Source organism: Phalacrocorax carbo, chromosome 2 (assembly GCF_963921805.1).
Source record: "Phalacrocorax carbo chromosome 2, bPhaCar2.1, whole genome shotgun sequence".
In the NCBI taxonomy this organism is placed as follows: Eukaryota; Metazoa; Chordata; class Aves; order Suliformes; family Phalacrocoracidae; genus Phalacrocorax; species Phalacrocorax carbo.
The window spans coordinates 40,060,062-40,078,519 of record NC_087514.1 but is presented as its reverse complement, the minus strand read 5'-3'; the positions used below and the strand labels follow the sequence as shown (position 1 = coordinate 40,078,519).

Here is an 18,458-nt window from a genome sequence, read left to right as displayed (position 1 = left end):
CTACGCTTTTATCACTAAAAAGTGACAGACGAGGCTGGTTCGACTAGGAAAAGTTTTATTAATTTAATGATGCTGATACGTAAAAAATTTAAAAACATTGTGCATTACATTGTGCTTTACATTGACTATAAGTCAGTAGTAAAATTTTATTTGCACCATTTAACAGGAACTTGCTTTTTTTACAGGCACTCCTGGTATTCTTAAATAATGCACTTAGAGATTTTTACTTCTCTTTTGTTGACTCTGCAGCTTAAAGCTGCCATACCACCACCCGTTGTACCAATACCTCTTCCATTGACGTCATGCAAATATCCTAATTATCTTGTCTCATTATTAGTAGCAACTGCAACTATCCCTTGCATAGAGTTCCTACCTTCTATATAACATGTAAATGTTAAAAAATAATTAACAGTTCATGAAAAAATAACTGCAATCAGTGCTCTAACTGTTGTGTTATGCACACACATTACCATTTAATAATAGATGCAGGATATTTTTAAAGACATTTAGGACTTTATATTCATAGAGCTGGTGTGGTCCAAATGAAGTTTAAAAAAAAACCAGCTAAGTTTTGTCCATGTGCATATACATATGCAATCAAATTAAGTCTCTGCTACATAAAACAGCAGTGATTAGAGATTGGTTTCATATAGACAGTTCATTTCTTTATGCAGTTTACATTCAAGGATTAAAACTGAAAGAGCGTAAAATTAAGACAATAGCTTCACTTCTCCAGTTCGTAAATGATATGGAACTTGAGTTACACACTTGAAGAATTGCCAGATGCCCGACTACTTAGCTTATTCTCTTATAAAGAAGAATTAGCACTTCAGTGAACTCCTCTATTTACAGAGCTTTTGTATCACAAAATAGTTGAATCTGAGAAAAAGGAAGGTATATGAAATATATATGAAAATGCATCTGAAAAATGTTTCTTTAAATTTAGGCTCCATATCAAAGATATCCTGAAAGAGAAGAATGAAAAATACACTTGAGGAAATTATGGAATTGGAAAAAAATTTTTTTAAGTCCTAGTCAGGTTTGAACGAATTTTGTATCTGGCATTGACGTTACCACAGCAGAAGAAACTACAACCAAATACTCTATGAGCCTTTATAGATGTTCCTCTTACTAATGAAGAACAGCTTCCAATTGCTTTTGCAATAATGCAGCATTAATGATAATCTAAAATAAGACATTTCCAATTTAATAGGATAGTTTCATTTCTCTCCCCTAAGCATATGTTAATATAACGTCCCAATGTCCTAAAGATTCCAAAGTAACTGAAGTTAGCATTTCTGGCTACCTGAGAAACACAGTATTTGTTAGGGATTCAGTTATACAAAGATTCATATGGAATGTTTAGATATATAATGCTTATGCAAAGACCCCCCGACTTATTACAAAACAGAGTTAAAAACTGGGTAAATGAGCTCTAGCAGTTGATGTACTAACAGAGCTTTTAACAAAAAACAGTGAAAAGTAAAATAATGTTTTAGCTTATTGAATACTGGGGATTGCAGGATAGTACTGCTATGTAAGGTGAGTGACAGCTTTCACACATGCAGTGTTCATATCTGAATCATGTCCATTAAAAAAAAAAAAATCTGTTTTCAGTAAGTATAGACAGATTTTTTTTACCCCTACAGAAATTAAGAAGGCGGCTCAATGCAAATTAAAATAATTTCTTCCAGTGCACAACACAAGATATAGACTGGCGAGTTGCCAATTACTATTCTGGAAATAAAATTAAGGTACCCAGCATCTCCTACACCAAGGTCCAAAGTGACCTACAAGCACCCTTAAACCACACAACAAATACTTCTAAAGTTCTCATCCACAAAGGATAATCTACTTCACCCTCCAAAACAAATACATACTGCAAACAACTAAGAGCTCTTGACATCTGTAGTGCTCTACAGCAGGAATAAAATATGATCATAGTCTGAGTAGTTTATAGCTTGTCCATAGACAGTATCTCTTCTAATAAAGAAAATCAGAATTTTCAAGGTTATTTTGAGCCTCTTATCAGCTCCTCCTCCTGACTGAGACTCCTTTGAAGAATAGGTACATGATGTTTTCCCTATCTTTCTCTACAAAATTGGACAGTTACTGTGTTAATTAGCACAATAAAGGAAGCTGCACAAGCAGCACAAAGATTAACACAAATGTCTCACTATTCCTGACTAATTTTCAATTTGACACAAACTAACAAAACAGCCATTTTCCCTGAGAATCGATCCCAAAAGCAGCCTCTTTTCAAATCAGCCCTGTAGTTATCCTTGCGCAACTAACTAGTCTACCCCATTCACGTTCTGTTTTGTGTCCTATCATCTGGACAAGACAAAATACAACAGCTAAGCATAAGGTTCTGGACTGTGTTATTATGGATGAGTTGTCTCCAAAGACTTAACAGGGGCAGTATCGATCCTGACATCTGATGCACTTATTCAGCTTTTTGGCATAGAAGTTAATCAATTACAAACAGTATTGCAAACATGTAGAATTCATTAATCTCTTCAGACGTGCATACTGATAGACTCCAGTTAGTATAAAAGTGCAGTCAATAAAATATTCAGTGCCCTGTGAAGACACACTAGTTTGATTTACAATAATTTCAAGTTTACATGAAAGATTTCGGATTAAACTTATTTCTACTTCCAGTGTTTGAGAATTGATACGCTACTCTAGTAAGGTTATTCCTGGGCAACCAGAGAAATGCTCTGAAGATAATCTGCAGATGCCATTATAAAGTCAGTCCATTCCTTGGCCAGCTCTTCAATGGAGACTTCCTCCCCACCATATTCCTGTGGGAGAATGCTGACTGGGAAGTGTTCGGTCAGACTCTGCATGTAGTTATATCCGTGCATATAGACCTAAAACAAAATATGAAAAGCATTTACTTGGGTATGAATGCTAGACTACTGAGTGAAAACAGGCAGCAGAGAAATTCAGTGCAGGAGCTGAAGCCACCAGCGCGGTTCGACTAAACAAGTGTGCTTGCTCATAATGAGCTCCTTAAATGAAGAAGGAAGTACCACCATGTGAGTTTCCAATGGGTACTCAAACGCTGTCCTGCTCAGTATCTGCAGCTTCATGAGCATGGACTACAACCAGAGAACTGCATTTTAGGCAGCTACAAACAGAGGAGCTGAAACTAACTACACATTTGTTCCAGACTGGTTTAGCGACACCGATGAGGGTACACACTACATCTGTACAGCTAGAGTGAGCTAAACCATGGGAAGACTGGGGTTTGGTCTTGTTATGATAGATACAATGTGCTTGCTTTTCAGTCATTTCCAACAAAAGAACAGCCTTTGGCTCCTGGCCATTACTGTCTGGTCCTGTCATACGTATTTAAAAACAACATCATTTACTATCTATGTAGGTTCAGACAGGTGCCAGGGAGGGTATTCAGAAGAATCTATATCTCAGTCCTTAGGTTTCAGTTCCAACTGAAATTAGATCCTGGACTACTCCTCCACTTCAACCCTTGTAATACTGTAGTTTTGGTTTTTCTCTTCTTGCTGTATTGCAGCTAGTTTGAAGCCTGGTTCATGACTTCTGGGCAGAAACTTTTACAGGCCTCTTAGTAACACTTGACAAGAATTTTCTGCAATTACTATTACACAAAGACTACAAGAATATGCACTCAAAAGGTGGTTGGCTGCCTTTTATCTAACACTTCCTCATCAGGAAGATAATGAGTGAATAGTAATTATTCCTATGAAGGTACAGGGGAACTGCACCTTAAAGGGTTTTTTTCAGATCATACCTGGTACTCTAAGCCAGGAGACAAGCCAATCTGCTTCTGTTCCATTCCATGAATTGGGATATCTGTTTGATCTTCTTTTTAGGCCTTTACTGTACATCTGCCCTCTTTTCCGCTTTTGCGTTCTAGCCTAAGATATCTAAGCCGTATCAGGTGACAGGGACTTGTTTCACAGGCATTAATGTGAGATAATAAGGTCCAGGGCATCAGGCTGCTGGAACACACTTTTTAAAATCATCTTTTCAGACTGAGGGACTGACTGCACAAGGCTGGCAGGAACAATCCTGCCTCTCTCCTGTGACAAAACACACATGCTAGGAAATGGGGACTGGCAAGTAACAGCTAACAGCGACCACAAAAATCTGGATGTACTTTCCTGGAGTGCAGTGGCTACTGCAAATGCACAAGGTCCATGTGCTAAGACAAGGAGGCTTCAGAATGGGAATAACAACAGGCAGTATTGCTTATTTTGTACCTTAGTCCTGCTGTTAACACTTCACAGTATTTTCTTTTCTGTCAGCTGAAACCTCCAATATTCCTCCTATGCTAAAAACCCAGAATTCTTGGCATGCTTTTGCATCCAAATACAAACAGGGTTTTCAGATCTAAAACTGCAAAACAATTTAGAACAACGAAGAAGCTATTTGGAAAGAAATTCTGAACTTAAGCCTGACCTATTTTTGATGTGTAAGTGCCTCTGCAGGTCTTTCAGAACTAAAAAGTTGTCATCTACTAATTCTGCACAACTTGGAGTATAACATCACTGTTCAGTGACAATTTCTTACTGTCATTTACAGGCAGACTGTTAGGAGATCAGGACCTATTTCTTCCCAGTCCTGCAAAAGAACTGCTGTGTGACCTCAAGCAAATCATTTAACCTCTCTGTGTCACTGTAGTGATTACTTTAGAGTGGTGGTAACAGCAAACACTTGCAACTCTTACATTATTGATAACTGCAAATGCCTTACAATTAGGTTCCAGGGGCCTGTATGGCACTAACACACAAAAATGATTTACGCTTTTCAGTGCTCAGGAGTACCAGGTCCTAAGGGAAGTGCTGCAGATTGTCATGCAGGGTTCTGTGACAGAAAGAAGTATTTGTGTGTACTCACCCGTTGTTTTATTTTTTCAGGGAGAAAAGGCTTAATTAGAGCAAAGACCGGGTGGAAGAATAAAGGCTCATTAATCAAGTGGATACCTCGAACTTTTAGTGGAAAGGAATCCTGTCAACATATATGAAAAACAGCATAAGAAAATATTATTGAAAAGGTTCTATTGTTAAGGACAAATCTGTGAAAACTATCTAGTCCATAGGTTAGAGTATTCCTCCTGACCTTGCTAATACCTGCACTTTGGAGTGTTCTTAGTTTACACTGCCCCAACAGTGCTTAGGAAAATCACATCTTGTTCCTCTCCTTCAAAGGCAAAAAACGAAGAAACAAACAAACAGTAGGAGGAGATGCTATTAAAACAAACAAACAAACAACAAACAAGCAAGAAAACCCTTCACCAAATTACACATAAGTAACCTACACAAAGCTTGTGCTCAGCCTTTCTGCAGAGGTACAATTCTTCACAGCAGAGATTCTGCTGCTAGTTTACCAAAAAGCTATTTAGCCATATGCTTTCATTGGCAATTCACAGCCTGAAGGGTAATATGTAAATATATATAAACCACTGAAGCTACTAACTTTAAGTTAAGTAAATTATAAACATAATTTAGAGGCCTTATAAATATAATTTAGAACCTTGAGATTACTGGGAATTTGCCCAAGCCAGAAGTTCAGCTTTACAACATGATTACTGTCGTAATGAAAATAAAAATTATATCTGCTATACAGCGTTTATAATATGAAATACTTCTACTTGCATTCAAGATTCATTTAGAAGTCCCAGACCTTTGCAAATTAAATGCAAATATGGCAGTGCTCAAAGACAGCATTATGCAGTGGGGAAAGTACAGCTTCCATCCATATCCCAGCTCATGCTACCTCTGTGACCAGAGGTTTTCTGCTTATAAAAAAGGTACTTCTCACAAACAGTTCTCCCATTTCATGCACTCTTCAATGGATAAATAAACCCCAACCCCACACATTTAAGTGCTACTCCTTTTAGGTTTTCATGTATGATAAAGACCTTAAAACTATAAGATTATAGGTTTACAGCACATTATCATCTGTCATCATGCACTTAAAGTCTACTATCATGTTTTTCACAAAAGTTTGATTTTGCCTGGGGTAAAGATTTTTCAAGATGATGTCACTTACTAATGTTACTATGCTTTCCATTCCTTCTATTTCCTTTCGATTAACTTCTGTTTCTTCATATAGGATAGTAATTTGCAAGACACATTTCTTAAGAAAAACTGAGGTTTGAAACTAAGGTTCCTTAATTTTTACTTATAAGAATACTGAACAACACTAAGACAATCTCTGGGTGAAATATATGAATCAGTTAAAATGAAGAAAGGAATCTGAAAAAAAAAAAAAGAGTTAAACTTATTCCTCTTCAAAAAAACCACAATTTTTTTCTACCTTTTTCTCCATAGCTACAATAAACATTTAGAAGCTTGAAAAACATGCAAAAAATCTGAAATAGATCAAGATGGAAACATCACATTCAAAGAACTTCCTTGTTGGAGATAATGGATTGAAACCTTTAGATTAAATTGCAAATCCTATTCTACCTCCTTTCTGCTCTATTTCAAGGTTAAAAAATTACTAGCAACTTGTTTACTACCTCAGAAATCAACCGAAACACTCTCACACATCATAGTCTCATGAGGTCTGGCCCAGGATCATGTAAACATCAAGAGTTCTTATTCTAAATGTGAAAAGTTGGGAATACTTGCTGGTTTCACTGCAGTTTTACAGTAGAGACCAAAAAGGAAGAACAGCTGAAGTTCTGATGATATTAGTTCAATGACTAAGTTTTGAGTGAACCTCAGGCACAAACTTTACCATATCAGAGCAAGAGATTATCTCCCTGGCTCATTTCCACATCATTTCCACATCATAGGTTAACAGTTTTATTATTACTGATTTTCATCCTAACTTCTGAAGGAAAACAGGATTATAGGGCTGCACTGCAGCTTGCCTGACAATTCTCTGTCCCCTTTTATTTTTTTTTTTTTCCTTTATTTTTCTCTCTTTCTCAAATCCATTGGCAAAGTTCAACTGAATTTGACAGAAAGGAACAAGACTTAAAGACAGTCCCTAGAATCTTTGTGAAAAATAGGAGGTGAGGTAGCAGTGAGTTGCACAAAACAATGCTCATGTTGGGGGGCAAAAAGCAAGCAGAACATAAACACTGTATGTTGTGTTGGTAGCAGCTGGATGTTTATGTAGCATCATCCATACTGGTAACAAGTTAGTACCATCTTGCTCTTAACTACTCCTAGCACATGGTATTTCTCATCTTCTCTGAGTCTCAGGAAAAAAAGAGCTTTGAATGTTGAGTTAATGCACAAAAGAAGCGAAGAGAGGAGATGAAATGGGATAACAAACACAGATCCTTACAAAACTTGGCTTCATCTGCTCTTACACTCATGAAATTCTTCTGTTGTACAGGTCAGTGGAGTTCTAAAACATCAGAGGTTAAAGGACATTTACTGCTATGCAAGAACATACTTTTAAGTCAAATCAAGCACAACCTATGCCTGAGCTATCTGACTTTTAATGGATTTAAGATTTTGTTCTCTCAAGTTGCATAGATTACAAGAAGGTTTAAGGAAGGAAAATTTACCATAGCTTAGAGCAGATGAAAAATTGGGAGTTACAGCAATGAAGAAGCATAAAGCAGTATGTAATACTTACTGTGAGCACAGCAGCAATTTTCTTGGCCACTGCTGGACTGATTTGAAATGCATGAGCAAATCGCCACCCTTGGAGATCAAAAATAGCCTTGACTCCATTCCGCTGAGTCTCAATCTCCTTTACAATGAGTTCAGAAGTGATAAGACTTACACGAAACACATCGTATGCCGTAAATAACTTGGGATCCCACTGTCCTGAAGAGTAAACAGATTGCACTGCATTACCACGAGGATACTACATACACTTGTACTTTTGCTTTTTACTGCTTCTAATGTGCTTCTTGGGAACAAGAAGTAACCAGAAATATCAAAGGTCCTGAAATAAACAGATTTGCCAGAACAGAAATTGCTTTGTGTGCCTGCTCTGTCACTCATCTTTCAAACTCTTTTTTGTAGATGGTACCACCTAATGGTAGATAGGTGTAGATGCCACCTAACGTAGCATGTTCCATGTATGGCCATAGCCTCCAGTATAAGGTTTTGACAGGAACAGTTTAATTCAGTAACAAGTCGTGTTAGCAGGAACTACAGATCATCAATCCAATCAATTAATTTAATTGTTCTTCAGTGCAGTAATTCTGTCAGGACTTAGTGAATGCACTTGTTTTTCTGAGGCCTGAGCAAAGAATGACGTGGGATAAGCCTTAACCCTAGATGAAAGCTGCAGAGGACACAACTTTACAGAGAGATGCATTATTTTCTACTAGACCAGCTGACATTAAAACAACTCTTTAAAAGTTGGCAGAAATTATTTCTCTGTCCAAAACAAGCACAAAGAAATATGATAATACGTCTTGGTTTCAGCTGGGATAGAGTTAATGTTCTTCACTGTGGCTGGTACAGTGCTGTGTTTTGGATTTAGTATGAGAATAATGTTGGTAAGACACTGACGTTTTAGCTGTTGCTAAGTAATGCTCACACTAAGTCAAGGACTTTTCAGCATCTCATGCTCTACCCACTGAGAAGGCTGAAGATGCACAAGAAGCTGGGAGGGAGCGCAGCCAGAAAGGCTGACCGAAAGTGGCCAAAGGGATATGTCATACCATATGACTTCATGCTCAGTATATAAACTAGCAGAAAAGCTGCCCAGGGGGACACTGCTTGGGGACACGCTGGGCATCGGTCAGTGGGTGGTGAGCAACTGAATCGTGCATCACTTGCTTTGTATATTATTTTATCATTATTATTATTATTACTACTATTTTATTTTATTTCAATTATTAAACTGTTCTTAACTCACAAGGTTTTTTTCACTTTTACTCTTCCGATTCTCTCCCCCATCCCACCACAGGGGCAGTGAGCAGGCAGATGGGTAGTGCTCAGTTGCGAGCTGGGGTTAAACCACAACACAGGTGATAATTTAACTACATCATTTTTTAAAAGACTTTTTGGGAGTGTATGAAACAATTCAAGATCTTCAAACTGTTGTTAGACAGGAATCTTTGGCTACATCTAAACAGTGAAAATGCAGTGAACTTCTCATCCACATCTAAACTGATCGTTGGTACGTGACTAGGTTTACACCTTTTTTTGTGTTCTCTCTCTCCCCTCTGTGCTGCACGTGCACCAGTATCCCAGTCTTAGCACATGGCTTTGAAAATTTGCATGGAAACAAATAATTGTTGGGACACTCAGACCCAAATAGCCACATACTCTTGCAAGTTTTAGGGTTTTAACCCGAAGACTTTTTTTGATGCAGACAAGAATTCCACTAAAAGGAAAGTTAGTTCTTCATAAAGGATTGTACAGCTTTAGCCACACAAGTATGTAAGACAAATGATATAACTGTTACAGCTCAATAAACTCACCTTTATGTTAATGTAAAGGTATTTCTAACAGGGAACATAAATATGTTACCTTTCTAGTCAAGACATTCTAGTATTATTTAATTTTGTCAACCCTTGGTGCTGTAGCTATAAAATACTTCTATTTTGTTGCTCAAATTGTGATAATTTAAAAAAACCCAAGCAACAACAAAAACACACACACACAAAAAACCCAACAAAAAGATCAGTGCCAGGGCCAGATGTGAAAGAGGTCCAAGCAATTTTGTCACTCACCAATTCTGTATATCAGAACTTTGCTTCCATGTGGATCCCTTGATCTCAGGACTCCGTGATAGCCAGCATGCAAAAGACCAAGAACAGAAGATGGTTGTAAATCTGCACTTATTTCTGGGCATTCAATTCTCCACTTCTGGTAATTCTTCAATAACTGGAAAAAAATAAATGTGGATGACAGACAGCCATCAGGTATTACATGAAGAGCACAGTTAAAAATGTTTTCAACATGTAGTCAGTCAGAGGTTTAATTCATTAAATTTACGATCACCAGTTCACTGTGTATTTTCATCAAATCCCTCCTAGTAGTAGAAGGTTGCTATACTGGATCAAGTGAGTGAGTAAGTTATGATGAATTTAGAATCCTGTCAACTTGTTAATGGACTGCCATTGTTATTTTGTGTCAGAAAAGAAAACTGGAATATGGCTAAAAAGCCAGTATTTTCTGCATAAAATACATCTAAAAACAGTTTTCTTACTCAGGATACATTTCGGATTATTCCGTTTGATACTGCATCAGATTCATTCAGGGCTTGTTGAACTTAAGTGTGCAAAATCTTAGTAGAACATTCCCCCTTCACCTTCCTGCCCAACACCCCACTCCTGCTAAGCATGGGCCCATTTTGTACAGACAGTCATCAATAATTTCAGTTTACTATTTGAAGCAGATTTGATCACCAGCATATCTAAAGCACAAAGTCCCTCCTACCCCTCTGAAATGGCAGAATATAACCATGTAGTGGGTCTATTACCCATTAGACAATTTCCCTCCCCCGGACTGCAAATAATGAGACCCTGTTTTGCTAAAATAGAGATCCTGTCCATTATTGGGGACTTGATCACCCTGGTTCCTAAGGCCTGAAGGCAGCATCATAAATTAGTACGTCTAAGGCACTGAAAGAGCTGTGTGTTAAAAGGCAATGGCTTAACTCTAAGGAAGAGTCAATTAAAGACATTCCTCTCTGAGGTAACATCTATGAAGAGGAATTACAGGTGATACTGTGAAAGGTCATCTTAGAGGTGGATCATGATAAACTAAGTTGAGGATGCAGTAGTTCTAATTTCCAAGTCTAATTACTGTTTCTCCTTCAATGTTAAGTGGTGGTGGAGAAAATGAACTGCTATGCCCTGCAACTAGAATTTAAGCCATTTTGCATAGGTAAGTAGGAAGCTATCCAAGACTGTCTTCTAAAAGGCTTCCTCTCAATTAATCAACTAAATTCTGCCCCTACTGTATCACCCATGCTAAGTTCTCTAGCACTGAGTTTGGAGGGTAGAGGGATAGCTACAGCAAATAATTTAGATTTTGTATTAAAATTTCCTAAATAGCTACAATTTAGACTTCTAACCTGAGATCATGAAAGGAGCTAAGAGAATCAGAATTTTCCAGTACCTTGTTTCACAACAAACTGAAATGTAGGTTTAAATCTGAAAGGTAGCATGCACAGGCTAGCCTTTCAAATTGTTACTATATTTCATCAAACAGCAAAACCCAGTCTGCTCCTCAGCACGGTTTCACAAATTAAATGCGCCCACCAGTGTCTTTTGTTTCTGTTAATTTGTATTAACAGAAATTAATTATTGATTTCTCAATTACCCCATATTTCACAACAAAAACATTACAGTTCAGAAGAACTGTTAGCTCCAACTAATAAAACATGACCCTAAATAAACTTCAAATTTCTTGCATCTATGCAAGTATCATTTTCTTCACCATATTCATAGAAGGAATGGTCAGAAGGAACCTCAGTGGATACTGAATTCATCCCTTGGAACACCACAGCATCAGCTATGCCGATGCTTACCTACAGACTCTTAGAGGGAGACCTGAGACTCACCATCCTGTACCTCATAGCATGCTTACATTAGATAATTAGTCTTATTTCTTACCCTTCCCTCTACTTTCAAGTTTCTTGTATATTTTTACTTAAAACGTATATTTTTTTTCTTCAGCTTAAGGCTTTTCTGCTCTGATGAAGATCTTCAATTTTTCTGAAGGTCTCTCAAACTAATTTTCATGAGGAAACTATAAGGCATTACTGTTTGTCAGCAGAATTTACTTAGTAATAGATGTTATACTGATAGGAAACTATCTATATCCTTCATGGAAACAGCACCTATAAATATGTATTTATAGGTACAAAAATGAAAGAGTTCATCTGCCATGCTAGAATCCCATTGAATTTGGCAATGAGAAAGTTGGTAAAAGCCTCATCCTAAACCACACACTGTAGAAAGAAACATTTAACCATTAGGAGAATTCTACTAGAAGCCTTTTGACCGCATTAAATCAGTTCTATTCTTGGCTAACTTAAAAACAAACAAACAAAAAAGGTTGGGGAGGGGAGAGGGAGTAGGGAAAGTAAGTTAATTTGTGGACTAGAAATTCACTGCGATTGCAAAGATAGGCCTGATGATGTACTCTGATATCTCACTCTGTTGGTGCTTGACTCTCTACAAAGGGCACTGTTTGAGCAATCCCAACTGCTTTGTGCCAACCAGACAGCACTGTCAACATACTGTGTTCTTTTCCTTGGTCTCTCCAATACAGACACTTAAAAAGCAGCAAAATACAAAAACACCCTCAAAACAACTATGCAAGTATCTGTTAGCCGTGTCATTTCTCCCCTTTCTTCTAAAATCTGTTGTACCACAACTTAATGAACCTAATTAGAAGAGCTGCCTGCCAAAACCAAGATGAGAATCAAAATGATACATTCATTCAATACCCTAAATAACCCTATCTTGTCAGTACAGTTAGTTTCTCGTTGTTATGAATATTTACATTTTCCAAGTAGGGAACAACAAGGATTTAAGTTCTGGACCTTGGGAGAAAGGGAATTGTGTTCGCAGCTTATGACACACTCAAGAACCTTATGGAAGACATAATTTACCTACTGGTGAGTCCATTAAGGAGTAAATATATGGTTGGACTACTTCTGACACCTTCCAGGATGTGGGCAAGTGGTTCCTCTTTTAGACACATAACACGGCTAAGCTCTAAACATACTTCCCTTGTCCAGAAAGCCACAAAGTGCTGAAGAGTTCTCAGATTTTGAAAACCTAATCTAATTACCTGAAATCATTTAGAGCTGAAGTAAAGGTTAGCATTAGATAATCTTCCAGAGTATCTACAGCTAGTTTTGGGACATATTCTTTAAATTTTCACTTATGTAAACAATCCATTTCTTAGCAGCTGGACATACATCACACACAACTACTTACATGAGCAATCCTTAAACATATAATGGAATTAAAAACTAGCAGTGGGTACTTACAGTTTTACTTAATTTTGAAAATTTCTAGTTTAACATTGTTTAAACACAAAAATTCACATGAATTATTTTAAAAATATTATTTTTATTTTTTTAGTAAAGACAGCTAGGAAAACCATAATTATTATCTATAACAATCAGCCTGGATATAGAAGATGAAGCAACCTAGTATCAGGAAAAACAGGTGCATTCAGTACCTAGTATAAAAATGGTCATGTACTTATAACACAAGGAAAACATCTCCATGTATAATCATCTGTGTTTACAAACTGAAGGGCCTACTTAGCATCTGCTCAGCGCCTGAAAACAGATGCAGGATAACTTGATAAATGGGGAAAGCTGGATGAAAAACTCCAGTGTCTGGAGTTAAGCATTAATTAAGAGGTTTTTTTCCTGAGGTCCTCTGGGGATAGTTCCAGATTTCTGAACATCCCGAGATTATAAAGTTACTGATTAATCCAAGATTCATGGGCTACAAAACGAAGAAAAGTAAACTTAGTACTTTACTTAGAATTAGAAGAACTAGAAAACAATGTGCTTCTTACAGAAACCAATGTATTTGTATATGTAAATTAATTATTTTTTCTTGATTAATAACTATTTATTCATATTAACAAGGATGCTAGACAGAATTAGGCCTCTACTGTGTCAGCGGTTGTACCAACACACACAACGCTTAGGAAAAAAATGTTTTCTACTGGCAATCCTTGGAGGAGAAACCAACTCAACTAAAGCTCAAACTTTGGAATATAAACATAAATAGATACACACCTAGACACACACTTTTGTGCACATATTTTTTTAATATTTTTTCAGTAGTGTATTTCAATATACCTACACACAGAATTCAAACATGGTATACACAAAGAATTTAAAACATTTTTATAGAGCCATAGAACTTTCCCTATGCCACATGCATCACCTCTTTGCCTGTTGGGAGAAGACTGGCACATGCCTAAGTTGAGACATTTGGCTTAGCACAAAGGGAAGACTGTCTGACTGATTTGCATCTCCTCAGGAGTCAGGCCAGAGAGCCCAGGAGGGGTCCTCTACCCTTTTTGAGGAATGCCTCTGTATTGATGGAAGACAAGCAGCCAAGTAACTGATTTAAACTTGGTCTTTGTATTTCAATGATCCTCAAAGATAACACCCAAGACTCAGCAGTATGTTTGACACTACGGAAAACAATCCTTCTTGTACATTGTAGTTATTCTAAGCAACTTATTTGCAGTACAACACACTAGGAAGTCTTAATTCCTCCGTAAGACAAATGCAGGGCAAAGACAAAGTCTGGCTATATACCTTCGTAACAACCAGAACTCCTAAACGATCCTAGATATTTAGACAGTTTTGAGTGCCACAGAAATGATGCTTACAAAAGTCAAAGTGGTATGTTATGAAAACATCTCTCGGCAAAGGGTTTCAATGTTGCATTTTTACTAAATTTAAAGATTTTCATTCATTTCCCCAGAGTATAATCTATTTCAAGTACAAGAAGACGGTATCCTCAAGTCACTGAGAATTAGTCTTATACAAGAGTTGTGGGATGTCATGCAAGTACATAATAACATGCACTAGGCAAAGAGATTTATGGAGGAAAGGAGATGCTAATTCTCCAGATTTCACATATCACTACTGAATCAGAGTGACAGTGGTTTTGATCACAACAATGAAGTCATACACACATAGCCGGTACATTTAGAAAGGGATGTATAAATCCATTACTTTAGCAAAATTAATGGAGACCAGCGGACCTGCTTCTCAGTTTACAGCATATAGAGTAGGTAGGTGTATCTGTACAAATCAATGAGCAAACAACATGCTCAGCTCAGGTATGAATTTATATCCAGACTAAAATCTTTTGCAGCATTAACATCTGATCCCTACCTATATCTCCCACAGGGATTAGAAATGCACAGAACATGCTGTAATGATGTAACACTTCTTTCTGAGTGTTAATTTTTGGTAGGTAAGTATTGCAACTGTCTCGCAAGACAAGAAAAATTCTTATTTACCTATTGAAGGTTTGTTGTGTTGTTTGACACTTGTTAGTCTGTGTCGAAGGACTTTCTGTTCATTCCTATAGACAAATGACTGCCAATATTTCATGCAGACTGACGTAACACTTTCTTACTAATAACATTCATGCATTTGAAATCCTTTTGTCGAAGCTATCTGCTTAACTTCACCTCCTCCTCTGGAGCCTGTAATTATATGGTTGGGGTTCATGCATACATCTCCAGCCACTTTCTAAGGGAAGGCATTGGGCCAAGTTTAATCCTTCCTGTGATTCAAAATGCAGAAAAAGAATTATCTTCTACCTTGAGAATAGTCTGTTACTGAGTTTAATTGAATAATGATTGGCTTTTAAAAATACAGACAGTTCTAGCTCTTCTTCGAGTTCTTCAAATCCAGCTGCCTGTTTCAGTGGTAGATTTTCTTCTAGCATGGCATGTTTCAATAGATCAGTACTTGAAAACAAGCCTGGAATTGCCAGTGGAAAAAGGTAAATATTGCTGTTGGAAGGAGCCATCATAGAATATTCAGAAATTAAATGTCTTGCCACAATCTACCTGATTATTCTTTTCTGAAGCATTTCCAAATGTTGATAAACTGAAATCAGATGCATCCTTGGTTAATATTTGACAGAGATTTATCAATACACAGTCTGGTCAGTTGCCAGAGTCTTGATTCAATCTAAGGCTAAGTATGAGCCTGTACTAAGAAAGACGCTTGGCAAGAGCTTGAAGAACTTTGGTTACAAGCATTGACAGAGCCGCAAACTTTGATTATCCCTTAGCTGCTCTACAAGTACTATACGGTAGTACACAGGAGCCCAGTGGGCAAAAAGGGACTGTATCAGCCTGAACTCCAACCTGAGAGGCAATATCAAACCAGGACCAGAGGGAGCACGTGTTGTCTGGACTGATGGCAGGAGGGACCTGTCTAGGATGAAGTACTAACATAACCTCTGCATGAGGTCAGACTTGGGTTAGATGAATACACATCTTATGACCACCACAGATTTTTGCACAATAATTCTCTTGAGCTTTAATACGCCAATTGCAGATAAACACATTCCTTAAAAACAAACAAAAAAAACACCAAAAGGCACAGTCCAACAGTTTTTAGTGCACACATCTGATATAAACAATCTCATGAACTTCAAGCAAAAGTAAGATCCATAAATACCCAAAGGAATGTGACTTGACTTGCTAGTTCTTCTGCTGAGGAGGAAAGACTTAAAGCTGTGACACAAGCCTTATGACCCAAATGAATAGAAAATATAATTTCTAAAGCTACCTGTGATTAATGGCTTAATTTAATTTCTCACATTCTTGTTTAGTTACCCTGATCCTGAAATATATCCATAGGCAAACAACCATCTCTTTTGGTAACTACACTTGGAAAATCTACAGTGCAGAGAAGTCAGAAACTAAAAGGTGAGGTCTGCTGGGTAACGCTATGTCATCAACATCAAATTCCACTAAAACACAGTTTCCAATTGGCACAAGCGAATAAATGCTTTTGCCCTGGAAGGATTTGGAAATACTTTCTGTTCAGAAGGGTTAGCGGTGGTCAGTCTTGCTGTAAAAAAAGAAACAATTTGTACCTATGGTTATTAAAAATACGCACGCACTGGCTGTACGGCAAAGAGCCACGCCAACCGCCAGGAAAGTAACAAAACTTAGCAAAGACTGAAAGGAGCGTTGCACATGACTAAACTCCAAGGATTTTAACGAATAGCTTTATGTTACAGTGATTAAAATCTGAAGTGAAAACAGTAACATTACTAGTAACTAGCGATCTCAGGCTGATAAGCACCATAAGGATGTCTTTTAAAGGATATTGCTTCCTGGTCGGAGCGTGACTTTACCACACTTACCGTAACCTCTACGCGACACGCCCGTAACTCGCTCGCCGTCACCGTTATGTGACCGTACCACAGCAACCATAGCCTTCATGTCAGCTCAGCTCGGCGAGACCGCGCGAAGCTGGCTACGGCACCGCACGCTGACGCGGCTCCACGCAGAAGACACGCGTGACGAGCAATTCGTTACACGCTGGATCGCCCTGCTCGGCCTCGGCCGCCGCCAGCAGCGCAGCGCCCGCGGCCCCCCCCGGCGCCCTCCGCCCCCAGCGATGCTGCTCGATCCCCCACCCCGCCCGCCGCCCCCCCCGTGCCGCGGCACCCCTGGGCTTGAGGCGAGACCCCCGTGGGTGGCGCGGCCGTGGGCTGCGAGGCTGACGGCTGACGGCCGCCGCGGGGGGTCTCCACGCAGAGGGAGAAGTTGTCGCCCTCCCCTCGCCCTCAGCGGGTGGCGGGAGCGCCCCCAGCCCCGCAGGGGGCCGCCGGCGGCGCCCGCTCCCCCACAGCCCTCCTTACCCTCCAGGCCAGGTCCAGGTGAAAGTCTCGGGCGCGCAGGAACCTCACTAGGAAGAAGTCGGAGAGGGGCTGCGGCCAGCGCTGGCCGGGCTCTGCCTCCGCCCGCCGCCGCAGCTCGGCGACGGCGCCGCGCACCGCCGGCGAGTGGTCGGGCAGGTCGCTGAGGCGCCCGGCGCCCGGCGGGCCCTGCGACATCCCCCCGCCGCCGGCCGGCTCTGACGGCGCGCCGCCAAGCCGGCGGCGGCGGCGCCCTGCCCGGCTGCCCCCGCCTCCACCTCCGCTCCCGCCCCCGGCGGGGCTTAACCCCTCAGCGCCTTCCCGGGCCGGAGCGGGAAAAAGGGGAGGAGGCAGGTGTGCCGCGCTCCCGGCGCCCCGGCTGCGGCGCTTAATCCTTTAGGGTTGGGGTTTTTTTTTCACTTTTGTGGACTTCACCAGTTTTTACTGTTTTAGGTTAATAAGGGAGAGGTGCGGCCCCACCGCGGGGAGGCCCGTCCCCCGGGCGGGGGCAGGAGGTGCCCGCGCCGCCCGCCGCAAGGGCAGTCATCGCGGAGCCCCGAACGCCGCTGAGGGGGGAGGCCTGCCTTTTAGGCGAAAATAATCCGTCTTCAGGTATTAAATGGGGAAAAGGTGCAGCCTCACTGCAGCTGGGAACGGCTGTGCAAGGGAGAGATTGGTGTTGGTGGACAACCGCCTTGGAGCGCCTGATCGTTAACATGAATATGCAGTAATGGAAATATATCCACTCTGCCTGGAGAAAGGATGGTGAAATTGAAATCAGCTTTAGTTCAACTTTGCTGCTCAGCAGTGAGTTCAGTTATTGAAAGTCAAGAGTTCACTGCTGCTATTTTTATTATAGCCAATCCCTTTCATTAGGTTTCCTTTGAGATTTCTCTGGTCAACTTAGGCTTTACTTCATTTAAGATAAAATTTATAAGGCATGCTTAGGCCTATTAAAAGGTTCACAAAACTTTGCTCCAGATTATCTTCCCCTTCTCTGCCTTCCTACATGTACACTTAATGCTTACTTACTTTTTGACTGGCCTTTTGATCATATCTAGCCATGTCTTGGACTCTTACATACTGCTGAAATGTCTACAAGTATCCCCCTCAGTTTTACAAATGCAAAAAAAAAAATCTGCCTAACTAA

The 18,458-nt window shown here is 39.6% G+C and overlaps 1 protein-coding gene across 2 annotated transcripts; it reads right to left on the bottom strand.

Moving 5' to 3' along the window:
- Positions 1-38: 38 nt before the first annotated feature.
- TTPA (alpha tocopherol transfer protein) lies at positions 39-17,595 on the bottom strand. Of its 2 annotated transcripts, XM_064442640.1 has the most exons (5): positions 17,312-17,592; positions 9,650-9,803; positions 7,591-7,784; positions 4,888-4,998; positions 39-2,876 (listed from the first exon to the last, which is right to left on the bottom strand). In XM_064442640.1, exons 1-5 carry the CDS (start codon positions 17,504-17,506, stop codon positions 2,697-2,699), a joined length of 834 nt encoding a protein of 277 aa, XP_064298710.1. In that variant the 5' UTR covers positions 17,507-17,592; the 3' UTR covers positions 39-2,696. The 2 variants fall into 2 exon arrangements, with proteins under 2 accessions (XP_064298710.1, XP_064298711.1); XM_064442641.1 differs by lacking the exon at positions 4,888-4,998 and having other exon boundaries at positions 17,312-17,595.
- Between the last annotated feature and the right edge of the window lie 863 nt (positions 17,596-18,458).